This window comes from Thermobia domestica, chromosome 12 (genome assembly GCF_964235325.1).
Source record: "Thermobia domestica chromosome 12, izTheDome1.hap1.1, whole genome shotgun sequence".
NCBI lineage: Eukaryota > Metazoa > Arthropoda > Insecta > Zygentoma > Lepismatidae > Thermobia > Thermobia domestica.
Window position 1 is genome coordinate 218,364,002 of NC_137465.1, and position 22,897 is coordinate 218,386,898.

Here is a 22,897-nt window from a genome sequence, read left to right on the forward strand (position 1 = left end):
AACTCATAATAATCGAGTGAGCATCAGTCAATTCAACTCGAAGTCAAGTGTTCCTGAATTGGATATCGCAGTCCGCTATCTTGATAAAACTTACTTCAAGGATTTTTCTTCGTCCCACCAAACGGATGTAGACATTGTAGCCGACTCCTTTCCAAACTTGGGCCACAGTGGCTCAGTTGTAGAGCATTTGCCCCTGGTGCATGGGGTTCTTGGGTCGATCCCAGCTCGCGCCAAGTGGGCTTTGCGGTGGACAAACACCGTGTGCATGGGTTTTCTTAGGGTCCGACCGTTTCCTGTCACTTTCTTCATTCCACTATTTCATTCATTTGTCATTATCTTCTTTAGACTAGCCGGTATAACCGTGGGATGTAAAACGTAAAGATTTCATTTTTTTTTGGGGGGGGGGTCACTAAGACCGAAAAACTGCAACATTACTCCGGGAAGTTTTTCACTGTCCCTCGTATGATCAAAAAATAGTGTTGACAAATGTGCAGAAAAGCTGTTTGGAAGTTAAATAAAAGCAAAAATCGCACCTTAACTGGTCTCAATATTTATTCTGTCAATACAAAAAAGCCATTATTTCGTCTAGTAGTGCCAACTATATTAATCATCGGTTAAAAAAAAATGGAAAAGAGGTATGAAGAGGGTATTTTAAAGGAAGTAACGGGTAGTCATTTGGCTCTTAGTATTTAGTAAATACTTCCTTGCTTTTCTTTACTTACGACTGTCTAGCAATCCAGACGAAATATCTACTACTATTTTTTAAAATCATGGAACCAGTTGAAATAATTTCGTCGTTTTCATTCAATATGATCAATAATACAATAATAATAATAATAATAATAATAATAATAATAATAATAATAATAATAAAACTTTTTTCTTAAAGATACGGTTATAGTCAAGTGTCCCTTGAATATCTGTGGACAGCAACAAGAATATTAGAAGAAGTGAATGAAGATGAAGAAGCAGAGAAACACAAAGGTAGAGGTAAGCAGCTTTCATTTTTCATCAAAACTTGAGATGTGGAGTGTTGAATATAATCAGAGAAGCAGATAAACTACAATAGTCTTTTGTTGTTCTGATAGTAATGTAAAATACTTAAATATTTTTTTTTTTTAAAACAAAGTGAAGTAGAATTTTTAATTTAGCGTCTGTGGTTGTGCCCTTTAAGCTAATGGGATGGATGATTAATTCATTTGAATTACGAAAAAATTGGTGGAATATTGGTGAATTCGAATTGAAGGAACTGCTATCCCTTCATGAAATGTATGTCTTCAAATATACTTCTAGGGCCGGCTCTACCATTATGTGCATCACATGCATTCGCACGGGGGCGGCAAGATCTGTCATAACTATATTATTTAAAATAAATATTTCTTGTTGGAAACAGACTTCATAATAATGATAATTAAATTTACTAATCTGATTTTCTGTTTGAATACTATATTCATAAATCATGTTTAGGTTGCATTAGTTTAAAGTCACATGGATAGTGCTAAAGCAAATAGTCAAACAAATCCCAGCATGAATTGCTTGATTGTTGTCAAACACAAGAACTCGGTTCTCAAACAGTAGCAAACACCTGAGCCATTTGGTGTGAAAACTAGTCTACTCTTTGTCATAAACAAGTTCCTTATCATTGAAGGCGGAAACAAGTTTTTTTTTTTTTTTTTAACAGATGTAGAAGGAAAATCAAGAAATAAAGATAGAACACTGGAATTACAAACTGATATATTGAGATTGAAGCTCGATATTGAATTCTATAAAAAAATTACCATCTTTCCTCTGCGAGTGTGTTTTGCTATATCTTTCACTAACATTATAGATTATTTTTCAAGGGAAAAAAACAGGTAGAACGAGATTGTATTTGTAGTGAGTGTTTAGGCCTTTCTGAGTGCGAGTGCACTTTCCCTTCTTCGTTGTTCATGATGCACATAAAATCGTGATTTTTCAGACTTGTTCTTCTAGAGAAAAGGGAGCGGCAAATTGCGTAGAGCCGCTCCTATATATTTGTAATCAAATAATCGAACTGAAGCTATATTTAACATTCAGGTTCGTTACCTTTAGGTAAGATCAGATGCTACCGTCATTTTTCTTAGCTTCTATAACTGTCAATTGATGTATCGTTCATTTAAAGGAATGTACTTGAATCAAACATGACTACCAAAAATTTTGCGTACACCCACAATCAGTAGCGTACGCAGGAATTTATTTCGGGAGGGGTCCAAACTCAATATGAGGGTATTTTATATTAAAATTCCTAAAATCGCCCCTAAAATTAGGCTAAATTTACTCAAAAGTTGAAATTTCGGGGGGGGGGGGATCCGCACTCCCAAGACCCACCCCCTGCGTACGTCCCTGCCCACAATGACAATTTGAGTTTTTGTCTGGTCAACACAAGCGTACACCATTCACTTAATAGCATCTGTTCCAAACTTTTAAACATCCCTATTACTTCGTCAGTTAATATAGTTCCTAAGCATGCATCCCGTAATATTTTATTTCAAACACATCAGCAAGCAAAATGCAGAGAATGTTTGTGCGTGTATTAGGAATGCCACAGAATTATATTTCATATATTGATGCACCCTGGACCACAATTGAAGTTGAACTCAGGACCACACCTACAGTATACGAAATATTGAGCTATAGTTAAACCTTTAACAAGTGATAAGCACGTTGCCTTTGTTCTTCAATATTGCTTCCCGTTTGTATTAATTCTTTAAAAATATTTTAAAATTTGAACACTGGACTACTATTTTCAGTTATTGTTAGAACACTTGATTTTGTATTTTCTTTGACAGTCTCGTGGAAGTGCCTGGAGCGTGAACAGTGTCTCGCAGCGAGTGGACTTGATCTACATTCCTGTCTTCACTTTCTCATTCAGCTATATTCCCAATGGACAGTACCTCAGGTATATTTTTAATATTTATGGTAGGTCTTAATTTTGTATGTATATGTGTATTGTTCTGAATATTTGAAAGCTCATTAAACTGATAATTTAATGAAAACAGAAAGAGCAATATCGTGGTTGAATGTTTACTGCTTATGCCTTTGGTGCTGGAAATCGGATTTTTTTTTCTTGTTTAGTGTATACGTGGTTCGAATTTCATGTTAGAATATAGAACAAAGTCTCATTTAGTCCCGGAACCGAAAAGTAATTTTAAAATTTCAAATCGTAACCTATAGGAATACTCGATTGGCACGGTTTTGGTTATTGCAATTCTCGATTCATCGCGGTTTTGATTTGATTTCAAAATTATAGTTATTGCGGTCGAAATCCAAACTATTGCGGTCACGAAATGTAGCTCAGCACATATGAAACCAGAGTTACATTTAGTTCGAATCTCAGCTCTCCAAGTAGCGCGTCGTTTTTATCTGATGGCGCTGCTCACCACTTAGCAGTAATTCGCATTTGCCTGAAGGATGAGTGGATATTCATTTTTTTTTTATGTACTCGTTATATATATAAAGGTAACCAAGAAAGTTTTATCGCTTTTTCACCCACCACCTTCGAACAGCGATATGTCACTTAAGACGTACCTGAAAGATCAAAAATAGTCCCCATCAACATTGACGTCCTTCTGCCAACGTTCTGGAAGGCCATGGATTCCCTCGCGGTAGAACTTGGTGGACGTGAAGCGAGAAGGTATCAAGTGCATTTTGCACCTCTACTAGGGATTTGAACTGGCGTCCTCTAAGGTGATTGTCCAAAGAATGGAACAGGTGATAATCGGACGGTGCAGTGTCCGGGGAGTACGGCGAATGCAATAGTGTTTCCCATCTAAGGCGTAGAATGGTGTCCCGGGTCATCGTAGCTACGTGTAGCTTAGCATTGTCCTGTAACAGGAGGACCTGTTTGCGATTCAGAAGTGCTGGCTCCAGAGTTTTGAAGTTTTTTTGAATACGGCTCAGCTGCTGACAGTACACAGTTCCATTTATGCTCTGACCAGCTGATAGCAGCTCCCGATGTACGATGCCGCGAGTAGTCACCAAACACAAGAGAACCTTCTTCTGGTGCAGTGCTGGTTTCGCTGTTTTGGAACCGGTTCATGGGATGCTAACCAATGATGACAGCGCCGTGGAGCTTCATGCAGGACCCACTTCTCATCACATGTCAACACCCTGTCCAGAAATGGCTCCTTCCTCAGACGAGACAGCAAAGAAACACAGTGTCTGTTCGCGTTCCTTCTGGCCCGAAGTCAAATCATGTGGGACCCATCGACCCAACTTGTAGTGCTTCTTAAGTTGACAGAGGTGCTGCCAAATAGTTTCTCCACTCACACTGAATTGTAGTCCCAGTTCCTCACATATCTGGTCACTGATCCCCTCAATTGCTGCCTGAAGATCTTCATTTTGTACATATGTTGATCTTCCAGCACGTGGTGCATCTTCGAGTGTTTCGTCACCGTCTATAAACTTGTTAAACCACCGCTGCACTGTCCGCGTAGTCACAACACCCTCACCAAAGACCTGGCATATCTTCCGCTCCGCTGCAGCGACGTTTGACCCCAGTTTGAACTCGTACAGCATACATGCCCTTATGATGCTCTGTGGAGGTCCCATGTTCACTCTGTCCTTATGCAAGTTCACGGTGTAACTGAACTGCCACAACGAGGTAGTATGTTGAATGTACCCACACCAACAACTGACCTTCGCGTAATCTCCATTGACATTCAACTCACGGTGTGAGAGCCAATGGAACACAGACCTCCCCTAAAAGCGACAGAACTTTCTTGGTTACCATTATAAATAAAGATGATCCCTTTAGGCTTAATTATTTAAAGCAGTTTTTCTTAAGAAATGAAAATAATGAAAAATCTTTCAGCTTAACCATCAAGTTAAGTGAATGATGATGGGAGAATTGGTAGAATGAACATTGGAGCGGAGATGGAAGTACACTGAGAAAACCAATGGACACTATGTTGTCTTGTCCACCACAAACTTACTTAGCGAGGGATCGAACCAAGAACCCACACACCAGAGATAAGCGCTCTACCATTAAGCCACCGTGTCTTTCAGAGACGACAAAAATCCAGAATTCATACCGGATTTTTATAATATTGCAATACGTAGAATGATTTATTTGACAAATTAAAGTAAATAAGGCTTCTAAACTGCACCCATTCTCCGTCCAGATTTTGTGTTTATATAGCACATCCTCCACCAACGGAACGATCGACTGTGTATTTATATGCCATACTCTCTAAAGTTTTAGGGACTGCTACCAGTCTTTCTTCGGAGGTTTTTTTTTTTTTTTTTTTTTTTTTTTAAGTAAGTAGACCTGAATATCTATGCGAAGGCGTAATGGTCTGTTGTTACGGTTACCGACATCAGACATGATAAGAATAAACAATATCATCATCATCTGTATTTTTGGAAAAGTCAGTTTTGGTGGACAAGTTTACTCCCATTCTTCCTTGAGTTTGTTGACCTTGCGAAACATAACAATAGTAAAAGATTAACTTTAACGTAATAAAGGCTGGTACATTTTGTTAAAGATTAACAACCACTAACCTTTTGTATGTGCCCTGGGAATCCTAATTGGATGACTAAATTCTTCGTATAATTTCGGCAACCAATCTTTGTAAAAATCACATTCTTCAGTTACACCTTAGAACTGCATTAATTGTACTGCAGGCTAACGAGGCTCTGGAGGCTGAGGAGACCAGGATAAACATGTTATAATGAGATGGGTTTGGGGTGATGTTTCTTGGGTGCTTTTTGTTTATGGAAGTACGTGTTTGTGCATTTGTGTTTATTATGACGGGAACCACTGGCCGCGATCCTAACGTCCCCAGTCATACCTAATAAAAGTAAAAAAGTTCCTTAGTATCTGGCGGTCTATGGCAGCAGGATTGGTAGTCTAAATCAGTGGTTCTCAACCTATTTTGACTGACGTCACATTTCACTGAACGTCAGGACATAGCGACACACTTGTTTGATATTTTTATTATACATAATAATAATAATAATAATAATAATAATAATAATAATAATAATAATAATAATAATAATAGTGAAACCAATTAGTTTTTATAATGACTGAATATAGCACTGAGCATTATTTCTACCGCTGGAGGTGTTGGCTGGTACAGTCTACCTCGATTTTAACTAATTATTATTAAATTCTTCGTGATTTTTAAATTCTAAAACTTCGCGACAGACCTTAGGGGACTGCGTGACGCACCAATGTGTGGCTGCGTATCGGTTGAGAACCATTGGTCTAAATCATACCAGGAAATCAATAATCAGATTAGGATTGCCATGGCATATATGAAAGATAAGTGGTTATCAATAGTAAAAGATGTTATCAAAGGGTTTCTTAAAATAATAATAATAATAATAATAATAATAAGATTGCGTATATGTCGAATGTTTAACATACTGAGATGAATTTAATATTAGTATTGTAGGAATAACATTGTTTCAATGCAGCAAGTTCCATATTATAACCAGCCCAAAGAGGTAGCCAAACTAGAGAGCAATAAGTAACACTTTATGGAGAAATGCTGATTCTGCAGAAATGAGACTAAATTAGACAGGTTTTAGTGTAATAAGATCGAGACTCGTACGTCATTGACATGAAGGGGGGGGGGGGATATGCTTAGAATGTATAGACATATTCTAAGAGAAGCCTTTCGGCAGAAACCTTCGAGTATACCAAAAAGATGGGAGAATAATATAAAACAGAAGAGAAATGAATAACAAAAATTGCAGAAACTCAACTGGAGTAGTTTGGCGTAAGATTTACTCCATTGGCGCACTTTTGTTTCTGCAGCGAGATTTTTATCTTAAGCCGTAGAGTGAGTCAAAAGAGAAAACTTGGCATTTTTGTTTTTCTTCTTTTCAGTCACGTACGCCGTTGAGATTGTTGACCGAAGCTGTTCGCTCAGTGCTTGCGATTTCTGACTTGTTTACAGAGAAGGGTCATTTTCAATGGATGCTAGATACTTGTTTAGAATTGCACAGAGCACATCCCGTTGAAGACGAAATATTGAGCCAATATTTGGTTTTAGGTGCTTGCAAAGCTGCTGCTGTGTTAGGTCCGGTAAGTTAGAATATCGATATGTCATTTTTTTCGTTATTATTAATACATTTTGATGTAGACCTTCTTTTAGTTTTGTATTATATGTATATATTTTGATACGTTTTGTATCTATGTTTCATTTAGCTTGGTCTTTGACGAAAAGAGGATGAGTTAGATTAATTATAATGTAAATCTTTTGAGGAGTAGTTTTAGCAATGAACTCGAAAGGTATTCAGTTTGTTCCTCCAGATTAGAGTAGGTTCTTTAACAAATCATAGTAAACGTCAAATTTTCGCTGACATTTGTCAGCATTTTCATGACTTAGGTAGGAAATGGTATTTAGTGGAGATAGGATGTACTAATAATGAAATATGACTTAGATAAGAAATTGTATTTAATGGAGATAGGATGTACTGATAATGAAATATGGCTTAGATAAGAAATGGTATTTAGTGGAGATACGATGTACTGGTATGGTAATTAAATATGACTTAGCTATAAAAAAAATGATATTTAGTGGCGATACGATGTACTGGTAATGAAATCTGACTTAGATAAGACATTCTATTTAGTGGAGATAGGATGTATGGTAATGAATTATGACTTAGATAAGAAATTGTATTTAGTGGAGACAGAATGTATGGTAATGAAATATGGCTTAGATAAGAAATGGTATTTAGTGGAGATACGATGTACTGGTATGGTAATTAAATATGACTTAGCTATAAAAAAAATGATATTTAGTGGCGATACGATGTACTGGTAATGAAATCTGACTTAGATAAGACATTCTATTTAGTGGAGATAGGATGTATGGTAATGAATTATGACTTAGATAAGAAATTGTATTTAGTGGAGACAGAATGTATGGTAATGAAATATGGCTTAGATAAGAAATGGTATTTAGTGGAGATACGATGTACTGGTATGGTAATTAAATATGACTTAGCTATAAAAAAAAATGATATTTAGTGGCGATACGATGTACTGGTAATGAAATCTGACTTAGATAAGACATTCTATTTAGTGGAGATAGGATGTATGGTAATGAATTATGACTTAGATAAGAAATTGTATTTAATGGAGATAGGATGTACTGATAATGAAATATGGCTTAGATAAGAAATGGTATTTAGTGGAGATACGATGTACTGGTATGGTAATTAAATATGACATAGCTATAAAAAAATATTTAGTGGCGATACGATGTACTGGTAATGAAATCTGACTTAGATAAGACATTCTATTTAGTGGAGATAGGATGTATGGTAATGAATTATGACTTAGATAAGAAATTGTATTTAGTGGAGACAGAATGTATGGTAATGAAATATGGCTTAAATAAGAAATTGTATTTAATGGAGATAGGATGTACTGATAATGAAATATAGCTTAGATAAGAAATGGTATTTAGTGGAGATAGAATGTATGGTAATGAATTATGACTTAGATAAGAAATTGTATTTAGTGGAGATACGATGTACTGGTATGGTAATTAAATATGACTTAGCTAAAAAAAATGGTATTTAGTGGAGATACGATGTACTGGTAATTAAATATGACTTAGATAAGGAATTGTATTTAGTGGAGATAGGATGTATGGTAATTAAATATTTACTTTCATGAATAACAATTAGCAGTGTAACGTGTACACCATGTATTTTCTCAATTAATATTGATACGGCTTCCGGCTTTAATAGATGGACTGGAGATGGAATATTATATTCTTGGTATACGTAATTGATTGCAGCAAACCGTTTTTCACAATCTATTCATGTTTTTACTCTACAGCGATCAACATTGAAATCGGAAGTGGTTGATTTCTGTCACTTGTAGTTTGAATAGAGGATTAAGAGAGAAGATGTATCTATTCTTAGAATGCTAAGTCGATTAAAAAAAAAATCGCTATCTCGTATTTTTTTCCTTCTTGGTAGATAAATACTAAAACCGGAATTGTACTGGATTTCTGACACCTACAGTTTTAGGAGAGAGTTGAGGATGGAGATTAATGTATATTTGGGACGGTTAATCGATTTTGTCCAGAATGCAAGTGACGTATCTTGTTCCTCCATGTGTGTTACTTTAATTCAATATTTCTTTCCTCTCTGGTAATGTCTTTAGCACCATTTTTATTACTGCGTAAATACAGTGGGACAATCATTGAGGGTAATCAAAAACCGAAATTAAGTCTATGGAATACTCTGAACTAATTGTTCTTTAAAAGAAAACAAAAACTACAATAAGAGATAAAGTAAAGATCCAGTAACGCAGTAATAATAATAAGAAGAAAGTAGTACTGAAGACGTAACCAGAGAGGAAAGAAATATTCAGTTAAAGTAACAAAACATGTAAGCACAAGGTAAGTCATTTTTCTACTAAAAACATTTGTATATCGTAATCGTACAGCGAAATTAGAATTACTTTTTTTTTCCTTCACTGGTTATCCCATACATAGGTAGACATAATGTTGGATTTCACTGCGTGCTTTTACATTACAAAATCCTGCAAATATCCTTAAATAATGAGCAAAGTTTGCAACAAATATTATAATGTAAAATAATCAGTGTTTGTTCATAACACTAACGTAAATTTGTTAACAGGATGCAGAAGTGTACGATCGAGTAAAAAAGATGGTGGAAGCAAGTTTGAAAAGTTCTTTCCTTCCAACGAGGATCGCAGGCCTTCACGGGATCTTATACTTGCTTCAGAGCGGTGTGATGACGAGCCAAGGAACGGAAGCGAAAACTAATTCAGACTCACCGAAGACTCATTCCGAAGAAATGATACTTATTTTGCCATTAGCTATTGAATATATTCAGAAACATATAGACAACAGTACTACGTAAGTATCGATAACCTATTTCCAATTTGTTTCAGTTTTTTTTTTCTTTCTTTCTTAAACTTTTCATTTCATAGTATAAAACTGATGATGTAGGTATAATAGGGAATGATAGGAGAACAATAGAAAGAAATGCAGAGATCTTATCAAACGCTTGCAGGGACATGGGTTTAGAAGTAAGTGCAGAGAAGACCAAATACATGGAAGTTTCTCGGGATCGTAATACGGCAAATTAATGATCCATTAAAATATCAAATAATACTTCCGACAAAGTGAGTACTTTCAAATATCTAGGAACAATATTAACAGACCAAAATCATATTCAGGGAGCAATTAGATGTAGACTAAAAGCAGGGAATTCGTGTTATTATTCAGTTCAAAATATTTTGTTGTCACGAATTCTGTCGAGGAATCTGATCCTTAAAATATATAAAGCGATAATCTTGCCTGTTGTTCTGTATGGTTGCGAAACATGCTTGCTTACTTTGAAGGAAGAACGTATACTGAAAGTTTTCGAGAACAAGATCCTGAGACGAATATTCGGACCCAAGAGGAACGGGAATGGGGAATGGCGGAAACTTCATAACGAGAAATTGCACAATTTTTACCGCTCACCAAGCGTCATCCAGTCTAGAAGGCTCAGGTGGGCAGGTCACGTAGCGAGAACGAAAGTAGGAACGTTTTCAAATTTTTAACTGGAAATCGAATCGGAAAACGACCATTAGGAAAACCTAGGCGCAGATGCGAGGATAATATTCGGATGTATCTCACAGAAATAGGAATACAAAGTAGAAACTGGATGTAGTTGGCTAAGGATAGAAATCAATGGAAAGCTTTTGTGAACGCGGCATTGAACCTCCGGGTTCCATAGGCCATAGAGTTAGTTAGTTTAGTAACACTGAAAGGAAGGATACGTTGTTAAAGAGTTTGGAATAAAAATGAGCAGTGAAAAAGTAAATCAATGGGAATAACAAAAGTAATGGTTATATAAAAGTGCTACTTAATAACTTTGCCGAAACGTTTATTTGTAGATAACTGTGGGTGCTTTTGCGTGTTAAGTGTTTTTTAATGATTGTAGAAGAGAGTAAAACTTCTCTCTTAGGAGAACTATCTCTCAGAGTATGGAGAGTTTTAAATATTTGGAAAACGTGATAGCAGAGGAGAGATAAAATTAATAAGAGACTGCACGACGGACAGGGAAGTTTTATCAACAAGTGTTTGATATGGAATCAAAGACATTACTCGTAAAGATGGTTCTACCAAATTTTGACACATTTCATACATTTTCAGGTTAGGTTAGAGTTTTGTGTTTCTTTTAGCAGAGTTGGGGGGCGCGGTGGCTCAGTGGTAGAGCGTTCACCTTCGGTGCTTGGAGTCCCTGGTTCGTTCCCAGCTCGCGCCGTGTGGACTTTGTGGTGGACAAACACCGTGCTCGTGGGTTTTCTCGGGGTTCTCCCGTTTCCTCCTACTCTCTTCATTCCACCATTTCACTCATCTTTCATCATCACCGTCTCCTTTAGCCTAACCGGCATAACCGTGGGACGTAAAACTTAAAGATTTTTTCTTTTAGCAGAGCATGCACTAAATGAAGAGCTCCATTACTACTTGTAGATTGACTTCAGAGGGGCTCAGTATAAATACAGTTGTGGACATATAACATAAAAACTAAAGTGCATAAAACACGAACCAAGTTGTGATAGGTGACCAGTAGAAAGCACGAATGCTATCTAACCGAATTAGCGTAGGAGAGCAACACGAGAGCCCGATGGAAGTAAGGAGATGCATCCGTAGGCAGCAGACGTGTCAACGACTGGAGGAATACGCATAAACGAGAATAGTGGACACACTTACACATACTATACTTTCACTATCACTCAAAATTCATTTTAATATGCTGTGCACTAACAGTAATTACTTATATTCACACTCTCATTTCTTCACGAAAAATGTTTCACATCGTATTTTACCTATAAATTTTCTATTTGGTAGAACATCTGCTCGAGTGAACCCGGATCCAAAGATTCCAAGAAAATATTAAAAATAATAAATAAATAAATAAATAAATAAATGAAAACTTAATGAAACTGACGCACAATCACAAATATTAAGTTGAACTAACCGTGATGTAGATTTATCATTTAATAGTTGCCGAATTTTTAATTATTATTTCCATCTTCCTAAGCGGCATTTTCAGGAGAAAATAAAAGAATGTTTTGCTATTTAAAACTGCAGAAACCACCTCATGTTTTGTCACTTGTTTAGAAAATTGTTAATTCCTCCTTAATCAAAAAATAAAAATGCGTTTCTTTCCCAGACCTAGCAACCAGAGTGAAGAGCATCTGCTGGTGATGTGGAGTTTAGTGTTCTTTTTGCTTGAGAACGTCGAGGAAGAAATGACGGAAACCGAGCTTGCTCCTTCTGTGTTACAACTTGTGCTTGGCCTGGTGGCTTCGACGTCACTGCCTACAAATCTTCATCTTTCATTGTTACAAGTACGTAAAAAACCAGTCTCAAAATAAATTTAAAAATCTGTATTTAACTTACTCTTCCAGCTATGCCTATAGGGTAAAGAAGATAGTGAGAATTGTATTTAGATGATGACGAAGAAATTAGTGGCATGATAAAGTGTAGAAAGCATAAAATAAATTCTTATATAGCGTTTATCCGTTACAAAATACCGCAATGTAGAATAATACCAACAAGTTCATTCACTACAGGTTGTTTCCAGGAGTCAGGCACCACAAAATCGATTCTTGGATTCGATCAAGATCAAATTGACAAATATTTATATGAACAAAGGTACAGGGTATTTCAGAATAACACCGACAACGTTTGAGAGGTGATTCCTGACACCAAGATAAGACAAAAAGTATAGACTAACCTGGGTGCACAGATGCTTCCTTTTGGAGTTATAACCTGTTGAAAACAAGAATCCTAAGGTACGTACGCAACAATTTTTATGGAGGGAGTTTGGCTACGGGCATGTAAGTTGAAGTACTCACCAACTACCTCTATAAAAATTGTTGCGGAAGTACGGCAGGAGTTTGAAACATGGATATTTGAATACGGCACATATTAGTTCCTAAGTGAAGTCTTGACCCAGCTACGGTAGGTCTCATAGTTTTGGAGCTATGGACCTTTAAAGTTCATTTTCTCATGTTTTTGGCAGCCTATAATTCCGAAAGGAAGCATTTGTGCATCTAGGTTGGTCTATACTTTTTGTCTTATCTTGGTGTCAGGAATCACTTCCCAAACGTTGTCAGTATTGTTTTGAAACACCCTGTATAGAATGGAATCTTACCGTAAATTCTTTCCAATCGCATGCAAACTAACATTTAATATATTTGGGATACAACTGTATATTCGCCATAAGGACGAATGCAAAAGGTTAACAAGAATTTTACGCATGATTCAAAATTGCATCAAAAGATTGCGATCTTCTGCAATAATTAGTTTTTGAATCAGAGGCCACATATTTTTTGAATGGCCCGTAAATCGAGTTTTCGTATTTTTTACGGAATAAGCAAATTATACTGGGTTAAGTGATAGTTTGGCTTTTGCTACACTATATGTAGATCTTCAAATATAAGAGCTACAAGAAAATTTTTGACTAAAATATAATGGATTTTTTGATCCAAAAACATAAGAGGCAAAATTACATAAAATATATCAAATTAACAGACATCCGATTTTTTTTTCTTTTCTACTGTCACCAAGCTTTTTCGTAATGTTGCGTCATTTCTGACTTCGACATTTGGCTTATAGATTTCCATTTTCTGTCTTACCAATTTATTTATCCGTATTGCTAGTGCATCACAACTTGACATGTTACCATGAAAGGTAATTCGAAGTTTATTTTGGTCTTAGAACTCCAGTTCACTTTATTACTGCAATTTTTAAATTATTTGTTTAATTTAGCTGATTACAATTCTTGCTAATTGGATTCGATTAAGATCAACTTGATAAGTGTCTATTCGGAGGTCATGGAATTATGGGTAAACTGCATTCAAACCTTTTGAACAATGTATTTGCTTCTTTAAAAAGAAAGAAAAAAAAGTAAAAGGTAATTGGCCATTACAATCAGGAGCGTCGTTTCAGACTTCGCTTGATGGGGGGCAAGAGCACCACAGACATAAAGACTTTCACGTTTTGTACTAGTATATTAGTAGACAATCTATTGAAGTATATGTATTGCTCAAACTCTTAGGGGGGGGGGGGCAATTGCCCCTTCCTGCCCCCTCCGAAATGACGCCCCTGATTACAATTATCCGTTCGTCTGTAAACTTTTTTTGTCAAGTTGTTGATATATATTAAGCGTGATTATGTGAAATATTTGTCAAGTGAAAATGAATAAGTACTTATCGTTAGATTATATTGATATTTATTGAAAATTATTAATTTAAAAAAGAAAAAAAGGAAGAATGATTATTTGGCTTCTAAAACGAAACGGCAGAAGACAGAACTTGTAATAGCCTTAACGACATTTCGTGGCTAAATAAGAAAGTTTGCACTTGCTGTCTAATATGGTGAAATTTTATAAGGATAAGAATTAACTATTATTAATGAAAATTCATGTAAACTAATTCAAATTCCTCAATACTAAATGAATTCAATATTACAAGAACAGATTCAATTTTCGACTTTATTCTCTATTGCAATCAAAAGTGGTACAAATCAATTGTAATATTGATTCTCATATAGTGAAAATGGTAATAGGACGCAACAAAACTGTTTTTGGCGAGAATTTCGAATCCCAAGAATGAATTCCATCTTAACTTTGTTCTTCTACTGAAGCTGGAAGTAAAAAAAACGAATACAACTTCTGTTTTCAGTATTGATCATTATATAGTTATAATTGTAAAAGATAACTAGATAATGTTTTAGAAGTGGATTCAGTGCCTGATGAGCAAGTTTCACCTCTCTCATTATTGATCTGTTGCAGCCTTAACTCTTTGCAGTATAGGGAAGTAATTATTTTATACCTTCGTGTTGCACGGGAATTTTTTATATTTTATTTATTTATTGTAAAATTAACTAGACGAATTTCTGTATATGTTAGACAGTTAAATTGTTTTCTCAAACAAGGTGATTAGCACTAAAACAAGATGATTCATTTTTTGCATCACTCTGCAACATGAAAGACCGTAGATATAGACTTTTCCATGAAAGTACCGCGGTGTAACTAAAATTAATTCTTTAAAATAATTTCAGACCTATCTACATTGGGATCTTCAGCTTCATTCAGTAAAACATTATCTTCTATATCACTCACTTCCACATCTGACTGGTTCCGAAGGACTTCGTTCATATAGAATAATATCTTCAATTTCCTTTTCTGTCAGTCCTTTTGGCATCTCGATATATCTGAACAAAAAAAAAAAAGTGAAGAACCATAGTTAAAGAGTTAGTATGTATTTCCATGTGTGGCTTTCATGAAAAAGGAAAAGGTTGAACCGAAAGCCGTAAAAGATTGATTTAAATGCAGGTCGGATCCTCAGGGGGTGCGAAATCACCTCAGTCAATATGGGGGAGTTCTAACTGAGCTGTTACATTATACACTTTCATGTAATATTAAAACACCCGAGCTGGGAGGGGATTCCTCTATCCCTCAGGATTTCGCACCATGGATCGTTTACAAAAAGGATTTTGACGACACGTATTCAGATGTCATATGGTGGAGCTGTATGGTCTATGGTCAGACTCACGTATGAAATACTTGTAAAATACATTTTCTCTAAAAAGTGACGAATATTGCGGTTTTTGGGAGCTTCAGAAAAATGTACTCAGCAGCAGGATTGGGTTTCGGGGGGGGGGGGTCTATCGGGGGTTTTTGGAAGCTTCATGCTTCAGATTCATTCTGGAATTATTATAATCTGCTAGTCTGATTTAAATTTCGAGCGAAGTCCGAGTCCTTAGAACCCTTAGGCTACGCCACTGACTGATCCCTCAGCACCCCCTTCCCAGGATTACGTCATATTTGTATTACATTATTTTCTAACACAATCAAAAGTAAATATCGTACGTAACTTATTATGTATGAAAAGCAAATGAGCATGAATACAGCAAATTATCGTTGTAATGAGCATATTGCACAATAATGCAAATTATGCATCGCTAAGAAAACGTGAAAAAAGATAAGAATTAAACTCAGGTAAGTGCTAGATCAGCTACACAATTTAGTATGAATCTAAAATACAAGATTTCATAGTCAAAATAAATAATATAGCATGCGTACCGAGAATAGAAACATTTTATTTATCAACACCTTCACTCCATATATATACATACACACACACATCACCTTCACAGAAGGCAAACACATGGTTATACCACGAATGACTGAAAATAAATTGGTGTGACATCTAAGAACAAACACCTAAATTACGTCGACTTTGTGATTCAAAAATTGAATCGCTGTGAAAGAACCAAGAAAACGTTTACCAGAGTGACGCAAAAAATGCATCACTACGCTGCAAAGAATTAAGGTATAGATTTGCTAGTGCTAGTTTCAATATTGAATTTGCATAGTTTCACAGCGTGAAATGAAATTCACTTGTTTTAAAACATAATTGTACGTATGGGACAGGGCATTAAAATTTGTTTTTTCGTTGTAGGGACTAGAAAGGCTTGTAGTGACGAAGTCTATTGGTGGGAAAGTTTGGGAACAAGTGACTAAGCTTGCAGTGGAACGCCTGAGACATCCAAATCCTAATGTTTCGCTACCAGCTCTTCAGCTTCTGTTATCGTGCATGTATACAGGTATGTGTAACCAACAGTTATTAGCGAAGGTAGTGAAAAGAGAAGCTACTAAGGGCAGATACATATCACTGTGTATTGCGAGTGGTGATTACATATTTAGAAAAAATATATAAGTAAAAAAAAAAAAAAAAAAAAAAAACCTAATATTCTTTTTAAGTAGCGCTTTCGGAAATCATGGTTTCCATCATCAGCTTAAAACAGTTCGGAATGAATTTAAAAAGATGAAGCACACAACTTCTTGTCGAACAAAGCTCAACATATGTTACTAGCCACTTACTGATCACTGTTCACTGGATCAATGGTTTATTGAGTTTTCTGTTTCGTGTGTTTTAGGTTTAAATTTTCATTGCAATTTTTATTCATGAATAAGAGTATATCTTCAGTTTACTGGGTGATCACAGTTCAAGATTGTCAGTTGAATAGTTGCTGTGATCGTCAGTTGAATAGTTGCTGTTTGTCATCTTACAAGGACGTACTCAGAAATTTTCATTATCCTTAAATTGAGAAGAGTTGGAATACCCAGGACTTTTCATTATCCTTAAATTAAGAAGAGTTGGAATACCCAGGACTTTTCATTATCCTTAAATTAAGAAGAGCTGGAATACCCAGGACTCTTCATATGAGTTGGAATACCCAGGACTTTTCATTATCCTTAATCTAAGAAGAGTTGGAATACCCAGGATTTTTCGTTATACTTAAATTAAGAAGAGCTGAAAATCTTACTATCAAACCGCAAACTGATAATATAAGTTTGCTAATTTGATAGTAAGATTTTCAACTCTTCTTAATTTAAGGATAACGAAAAATCCTGGGTATGTGCTTGTAAAATGACAAATAGCAAATATTCAATTGACAATCTTGAAGTGCAGTCACCCAGCAGACTGTAATATATCTTACAGACAGGAACTTCTTAACTTGATAGATTTAGACAGACTCTAAAAGTACTTGCTATTAATAAGATTGGTGAATCTATGAATCAACTTGTTATTGTTCTGTAGAATTCAGCTGTTTCTTGTTCCCTGTTCAGAACCCAATATACTACTGCTAATAGAGATGAATCCCATTGTGTCACTTAGTAATTAGACTAGACTTTTGTTTGACTTCCTGTGAAAATGTATAAACATGTTAAAAAAATGTTTTCCAGGTCAAGCACAGGAACAAAGTACAAATACTCCAGGCGAAGGTGGAGAACAGGGTCCTGATCCTGAGCTATTAATGCAGGCCATGGAAAGAACGTCTGCTTTGTTCGATAGGTAAGTAATTTCGCCATCTTATCATCGTATCCATGTAAATTGACTATTTTTTACATCTCTTCGGTTTCACCTTTACTTTTGAAGCCGATAAACGTCTTCATAAGTAGTTGTTGATAATATTTTCGTTAAACTAAATGATTGGTTGAATTGACTTGAAACTATCCTACGTGATTCATATGGGGGGACTGGTATAGCAGATAAAACATTTGAAACCGCACAGATGGACATAAAAATCCTAGACTGAAGCTATGGGAACACTTCGAAAAAGTTTTTGTTTTTCTTTTTCTATTGTAAACTTAATAGTAAGACTATTCATGGCTTTGGATTAATTGTTTTAACAAAAGAGACACTGACCAAAGCTTAAAACTTTACTTTAACAAATTTTTATTATAATTTACAAATTATAATTTAAAATAAAGTAAAGTTTTAAGCTTTGGTCAGTGTCTCTTTTGTTAAAATGTAAACTTAAATGTATTTTAGAGAAATTATCTTCAAAGATGATATTTTTCTAAAACGTAGGTGAAGCTACTGCCCAAAATTTCTTACCTACAATTTATATAAGGAGGTATCTAATAAATTAATAAGATTTGAAAACGATATGCAATAATTCAATAATTTCTCCCGACTCATATTTCTATGTTCATACTCAAAATGTTAAACTTCTCGAATTTTCTTCTATTTTAATCATGCATTGCACGTCCCAATATCCATGCGAATGACCTCTATTTAATTAAGTGCAGAAATTGATCACTTTTGGCTTTAGTTCTGGATTGTTTATAATTTCTTTCTATAAAGTTATAATGAAATATAGTTTTGATTTGATCAAGTGCTTTTCTTTATAGTCTATGTATATATTTACCAGATTACGTAGCTTTGGTAAGAAGACTCCTATAACGCATGGACCAGCCTTTTTAAATTATCCACAAATTCCACATGGTTCGATTCCCAGCGGAAGGTCATGTGATTCAGATCCCATATTAAGCTATAGGTCCACGTCTCTTATAGCTTCGCTGCTGAACGAGATGCTAAACTCAAAATTGAATCAATTAGAATCGATTTTCAGTACATGGTCAGAATCATGTTATCATCTACATAAACTTTTTTTTTTTAATAGTTTTCTTTCTTTATCCATATTTGGTAGTTTTGCTTCCATTAATTCACGTCGCAAAACTAAATTGTGAGACTAGTCTAAAGATATTTTGTTTCTTTTCAATTCAAAATGTTTACATACCGTATACAAATGGCAACTATTTAATGTTATTTTGTAAATATATAAGGTGCAGTCAAGTGAAAAGGTCCATTTCCATGTACACACTTTATTACTGGATAGAGCTCTATATAATGACCGTTGCTGTTGAGGCACCTTGACACGAGATTGTGAATACCCTGGAAGAACTCCTTGGATTGAATATGGCACCAGTCTGTCACAGCTTGCTACACTTCTCCATCCGATCAATAGTGGTGCCCCCGGAGGTGTTTCTTGAGTGGTCCAAAAACGTGGAAATCACAGGGACTCAAGTCAGACTATATGCGGGGTGGTCTAACGCTTCCAACGTCCGCAACGCGAAAAGATCGTGTGTTTGTTTGGCAACATGAGGCCGGGCATTGTCGTACAATAAAGTGATGCCCTTTGTGAGGTTATCCCGGCGTTTATTCTTGATTGCTAGCCGCAGCCGACAGAGAACGTCGCAGTATTTGTTGGCGTTTTTTGTTTCTCTTTGGGGAGGAACACCGTTAGCAGAACCTCTGCTCGTCGAAGAACACAGTCACCATGACTTTAGCAGCTGATGTTGTAGAACGGATTTTCTTTGGTTTAGGCGACCCTGCATGCTTCCACTACATACTGTCACATTTGGAATCCGGTTGAGAAAGTGGACATATGGATTCATCTCCGGCAGTGATCTTTCCAAGGAAATCGTCGCCTTCGTTTTGATATCGTGTCAAATGGATCAGTGATCTTCCGATTCTGTTGTGTCGCTGTTCTTCGGACAAACACTTGGTGACCCATTGAGCACAAACCTTCCGGTAACCAAGTCTTGCGCACAATGTCCTGCACACTGCCATGGGACACCTGTACTTAAGCACTAATGACATCCAAAGAGACCCGTCTATCAGTTTGAATGCAATTGTCAATAGAAGCAACTGTCTCATCAGGAATTCGGTTCGTCACCTGCCCGAGTCGCGCATTATCAGTCAGTGTAACCCTGCCACCACGAAAACGCCAAACCCATTTTCGCACTGTTTTGTCTGAAACACACTTCGCACCATATACACCCTGCATTCTCCTGTATATGTCCGCTGGATAGACACCTTCCGCACACAAAAAAAGCGTATCATATCCCGCTGTTCTTCCTTGGTAACGTTGGTCGCTGACAACATCATTTGTGTGTCACACGGCGCCACACGTCTTGCCTGGGGAAAGAAAGAAACATTGATAAAGGGGCAGATCCAGGGGGGAAGGCCGATCGGGGCAATGGAGGAAGAGGAAACTTTCTTGTTTTATATATATATAAAAAAAAAATTCATCCCAGAGTTTGGAGCTTTAAAAGTAGCATTATGACAACCCACCGCCCCCCCCCCCCAGAAGTCGGTCCTGGATCCGCCCCTGCATTGATAAGTAACCAACCTCTGCTAACGAGCCACACTTCGCCCGTGCGCAACAAGTGTAACATTTATTATCGCCTACACATATGTGGATATAAACAGCAAACAGGACTAACATCTCCCTCAACCTGTTGTCCGGATATTTGCAATTATTCATTGAGTACTTAAAAAAATTTTTTTTTTTTTTTTTTATTTTGTAAAATTTTCCTAGTTTTAAGCAAACATCTTTTACTTATTTATTTTTGTAATTTGTTCTAGGATTAAGAAAGGATATCCATTTGAAGTAGAATTACTGTGTGGAGTACTACCAACATTACTAACAGATTTCTTTCCCCCATCTGAAATTTTGAATAAAGTTATTGGTGAATTTTTGTCAACACAACAACCTCATCCGAGGTTGTTAGCAGACGTAGTTTTCCAGGTAAGATTTAAACATAATCTTTAAGTCAATCATGGGCTATAAATTTTCTCAAAGCTGCTTTCATTCACACGTCAATTCATATCGTACAATTTATAGTAATATCGTTGTTGTTTAATTTTGTCCTAACATTTACAAGATAAAACGATTATGTGAATTTTCTCTGTCTCAACAAGAACCAAATCAATAGTAATGTAATTAGAAATCTATATTAAGAGAATTCTGATTATGTGGGCTATTTTTCTTTTTTAACCTCCGGTAAGGTATGGAGAGAAGAGCCACAAACGACGACAAAACGGAGATAAAGCAGCATGGACGTCGATCACCCTCTGCGTCCTAGACAGACTTGGCTGTTTAATTATTTTGAAATAGCGACAGCAAAAACATGCCGAAGCAGTCGAAGTGCGTGCCAAATGTGAATTACCTCCTGTAATTCTTCGTACGTTGTTCAGTCTAGTGGTTAGAGTGTTTTACTCATGTCCGCGTGGTCCCGGGTTCGCTTCACAGCCGGTGCTTCCCAATTTTTGGCGTCCAATCAGTGTCGTGAGCAAACTGGGGAGTCATATGAAAACAAGACGTGGCGGCCACTAATCTAGATAGCTCCTGATGCACCTGTTAGGGACAGAGCGTCACAGCGCGCTGGTCACGTGGTAGCCACTTGGATGGACTTACTTCAGTCAATCGCTAGCAGATGACGCTGGAGCAGGCATTTTTTTTTTTTTTTTTTTTTTAATTTGCTATTTTCAAACGGAAGAGCATAATGCAGCCACAGCTTATGGTCGAATGAATAAGGTTTATAGTTGGAGTGTAAGTAGTGATTGTATGCGCTAGCGGTGCAGAAAGTTTAAAGGACACAGCGATACGCATGACGATGGCAGTCAAGGGTTGCGAAGTCTGTATCGATGTTGAACAAATGAATTACGTAGTTCGTGAAAGGCGTAGATTGACGATTTCTGAATAGTCTTCCGTGTTCCTTGAAATTCCAAGATCAGCTCTCTATTACAGAAAACTGTGGTTGATAGGACAGTGGTTTCACAGTGACGAGGAGCTGAATGGGCGTGGAAACCTTTGCGAAGGGCATAGGAAAGTTTGTATCAGGTTATGATAAGAGTCTTAATTACAATGTAAATTACGCAAAAGAGTAGCACAGCGTTGTATCTAAGTTTTGTTTACAATAAGGTTGTATCAATTTTCATTTGTTTCTTATTTGTATTCTACCAGTGGTTGAAAGAAAAATAGCCCTTGCGTTTGAGTAGATATTTTCACATTTTTAATTTATGTATTTACTAGCTGTTATGCCCGTTCTTCGCACGGGTCAGATAAAATATCTATGTAAACAAACTGAACAACGAAATAAAAAATAAACATTTCTAAAATTGGATCTATTTTATGTGAATGCATATCCGACAAAGTAGATGTATTTCCATTGGGATGACTTTAATAGTAACACGGTTTATACTTAATACAACCATTCACTAACCTGTTTTTAACCACAATAAAACCATCTACTACTAAACAGAAAAAAAACAACAACATGAATGTAGACAAAACTATGGATTTCACACAAATATCGGTCATTTTAGATTATTTTACATGTCTCGACACCCTCTTTATTATGGTCCTCATTCATTAGCTGATAGGGGCTAAATTTAAAAAGTAACCACTTTCTTGAGTTTCACCATTGAGCTCAGGGACCCCGAAAACTATGGATTTGACACTAATATCGATCATTTTCGATTAATTTTACATGTCTCAGTACCCCCCCCCCCCAGCAGGTGCCCCCGGCCCGCATACAGTGGTAGCTTAATTTGAAGGTCATTGCTAATGGAAGCGTCACCATTATCTCAGCGACCGCGAAAACCATGGATTTGACACTAATATCGGTCATCTTGGATTAATTTTACATGTCTATCCCTCCCTCCCCGGTGACCTCCGGCCCGCATACAATGGTAGCTGAATTTGAAAGTCATCGCTAATGGAAGTGGCACCAT

General features: G+C 36.3%; 1 protein-coding gene across 1 annotated transcript in view; it reads left to right on the forward strand.

Moving 5' to 3' along the window:
* The window catches only part of htt (huntingtin), a 212,775-nt gene that overhangs the window by 165,709 nt on the left and 24,169 nt on the right, over positions 1–22,897 (forward strand). Inside the window, exons 43-50 of the mRNA XM_081734750.1 lie at positions 890–990; positions 2,808–2,917; positions 6,857–7,054; positions 9,634–9,875; positions 12,187–12,364; positions 16,487–16,631; positions 17,776–17,884; positions 20,747–20,909. Of these exons, the coding sequence (XP_081590876.1) occupies positions 890–990; positions 2,808–2,917; positions 6,857–7,054; positions 9,634–9,875; positions 12,187–12,364; positions 16,487–16,631; positions 17,776–17,884; positions 20,747–20,909 (1,246 nt within the window). The remainder of the gene's footprint in view (positions 1–889; positions 991–2,807; positions 2,918–6,856; positions 7,055–9,633; positions 9,876–12,186; positions 12,365–16,486; positions 16,632–17,775; positions 17,885–20,746; positions 20,910–22,897) is intronic.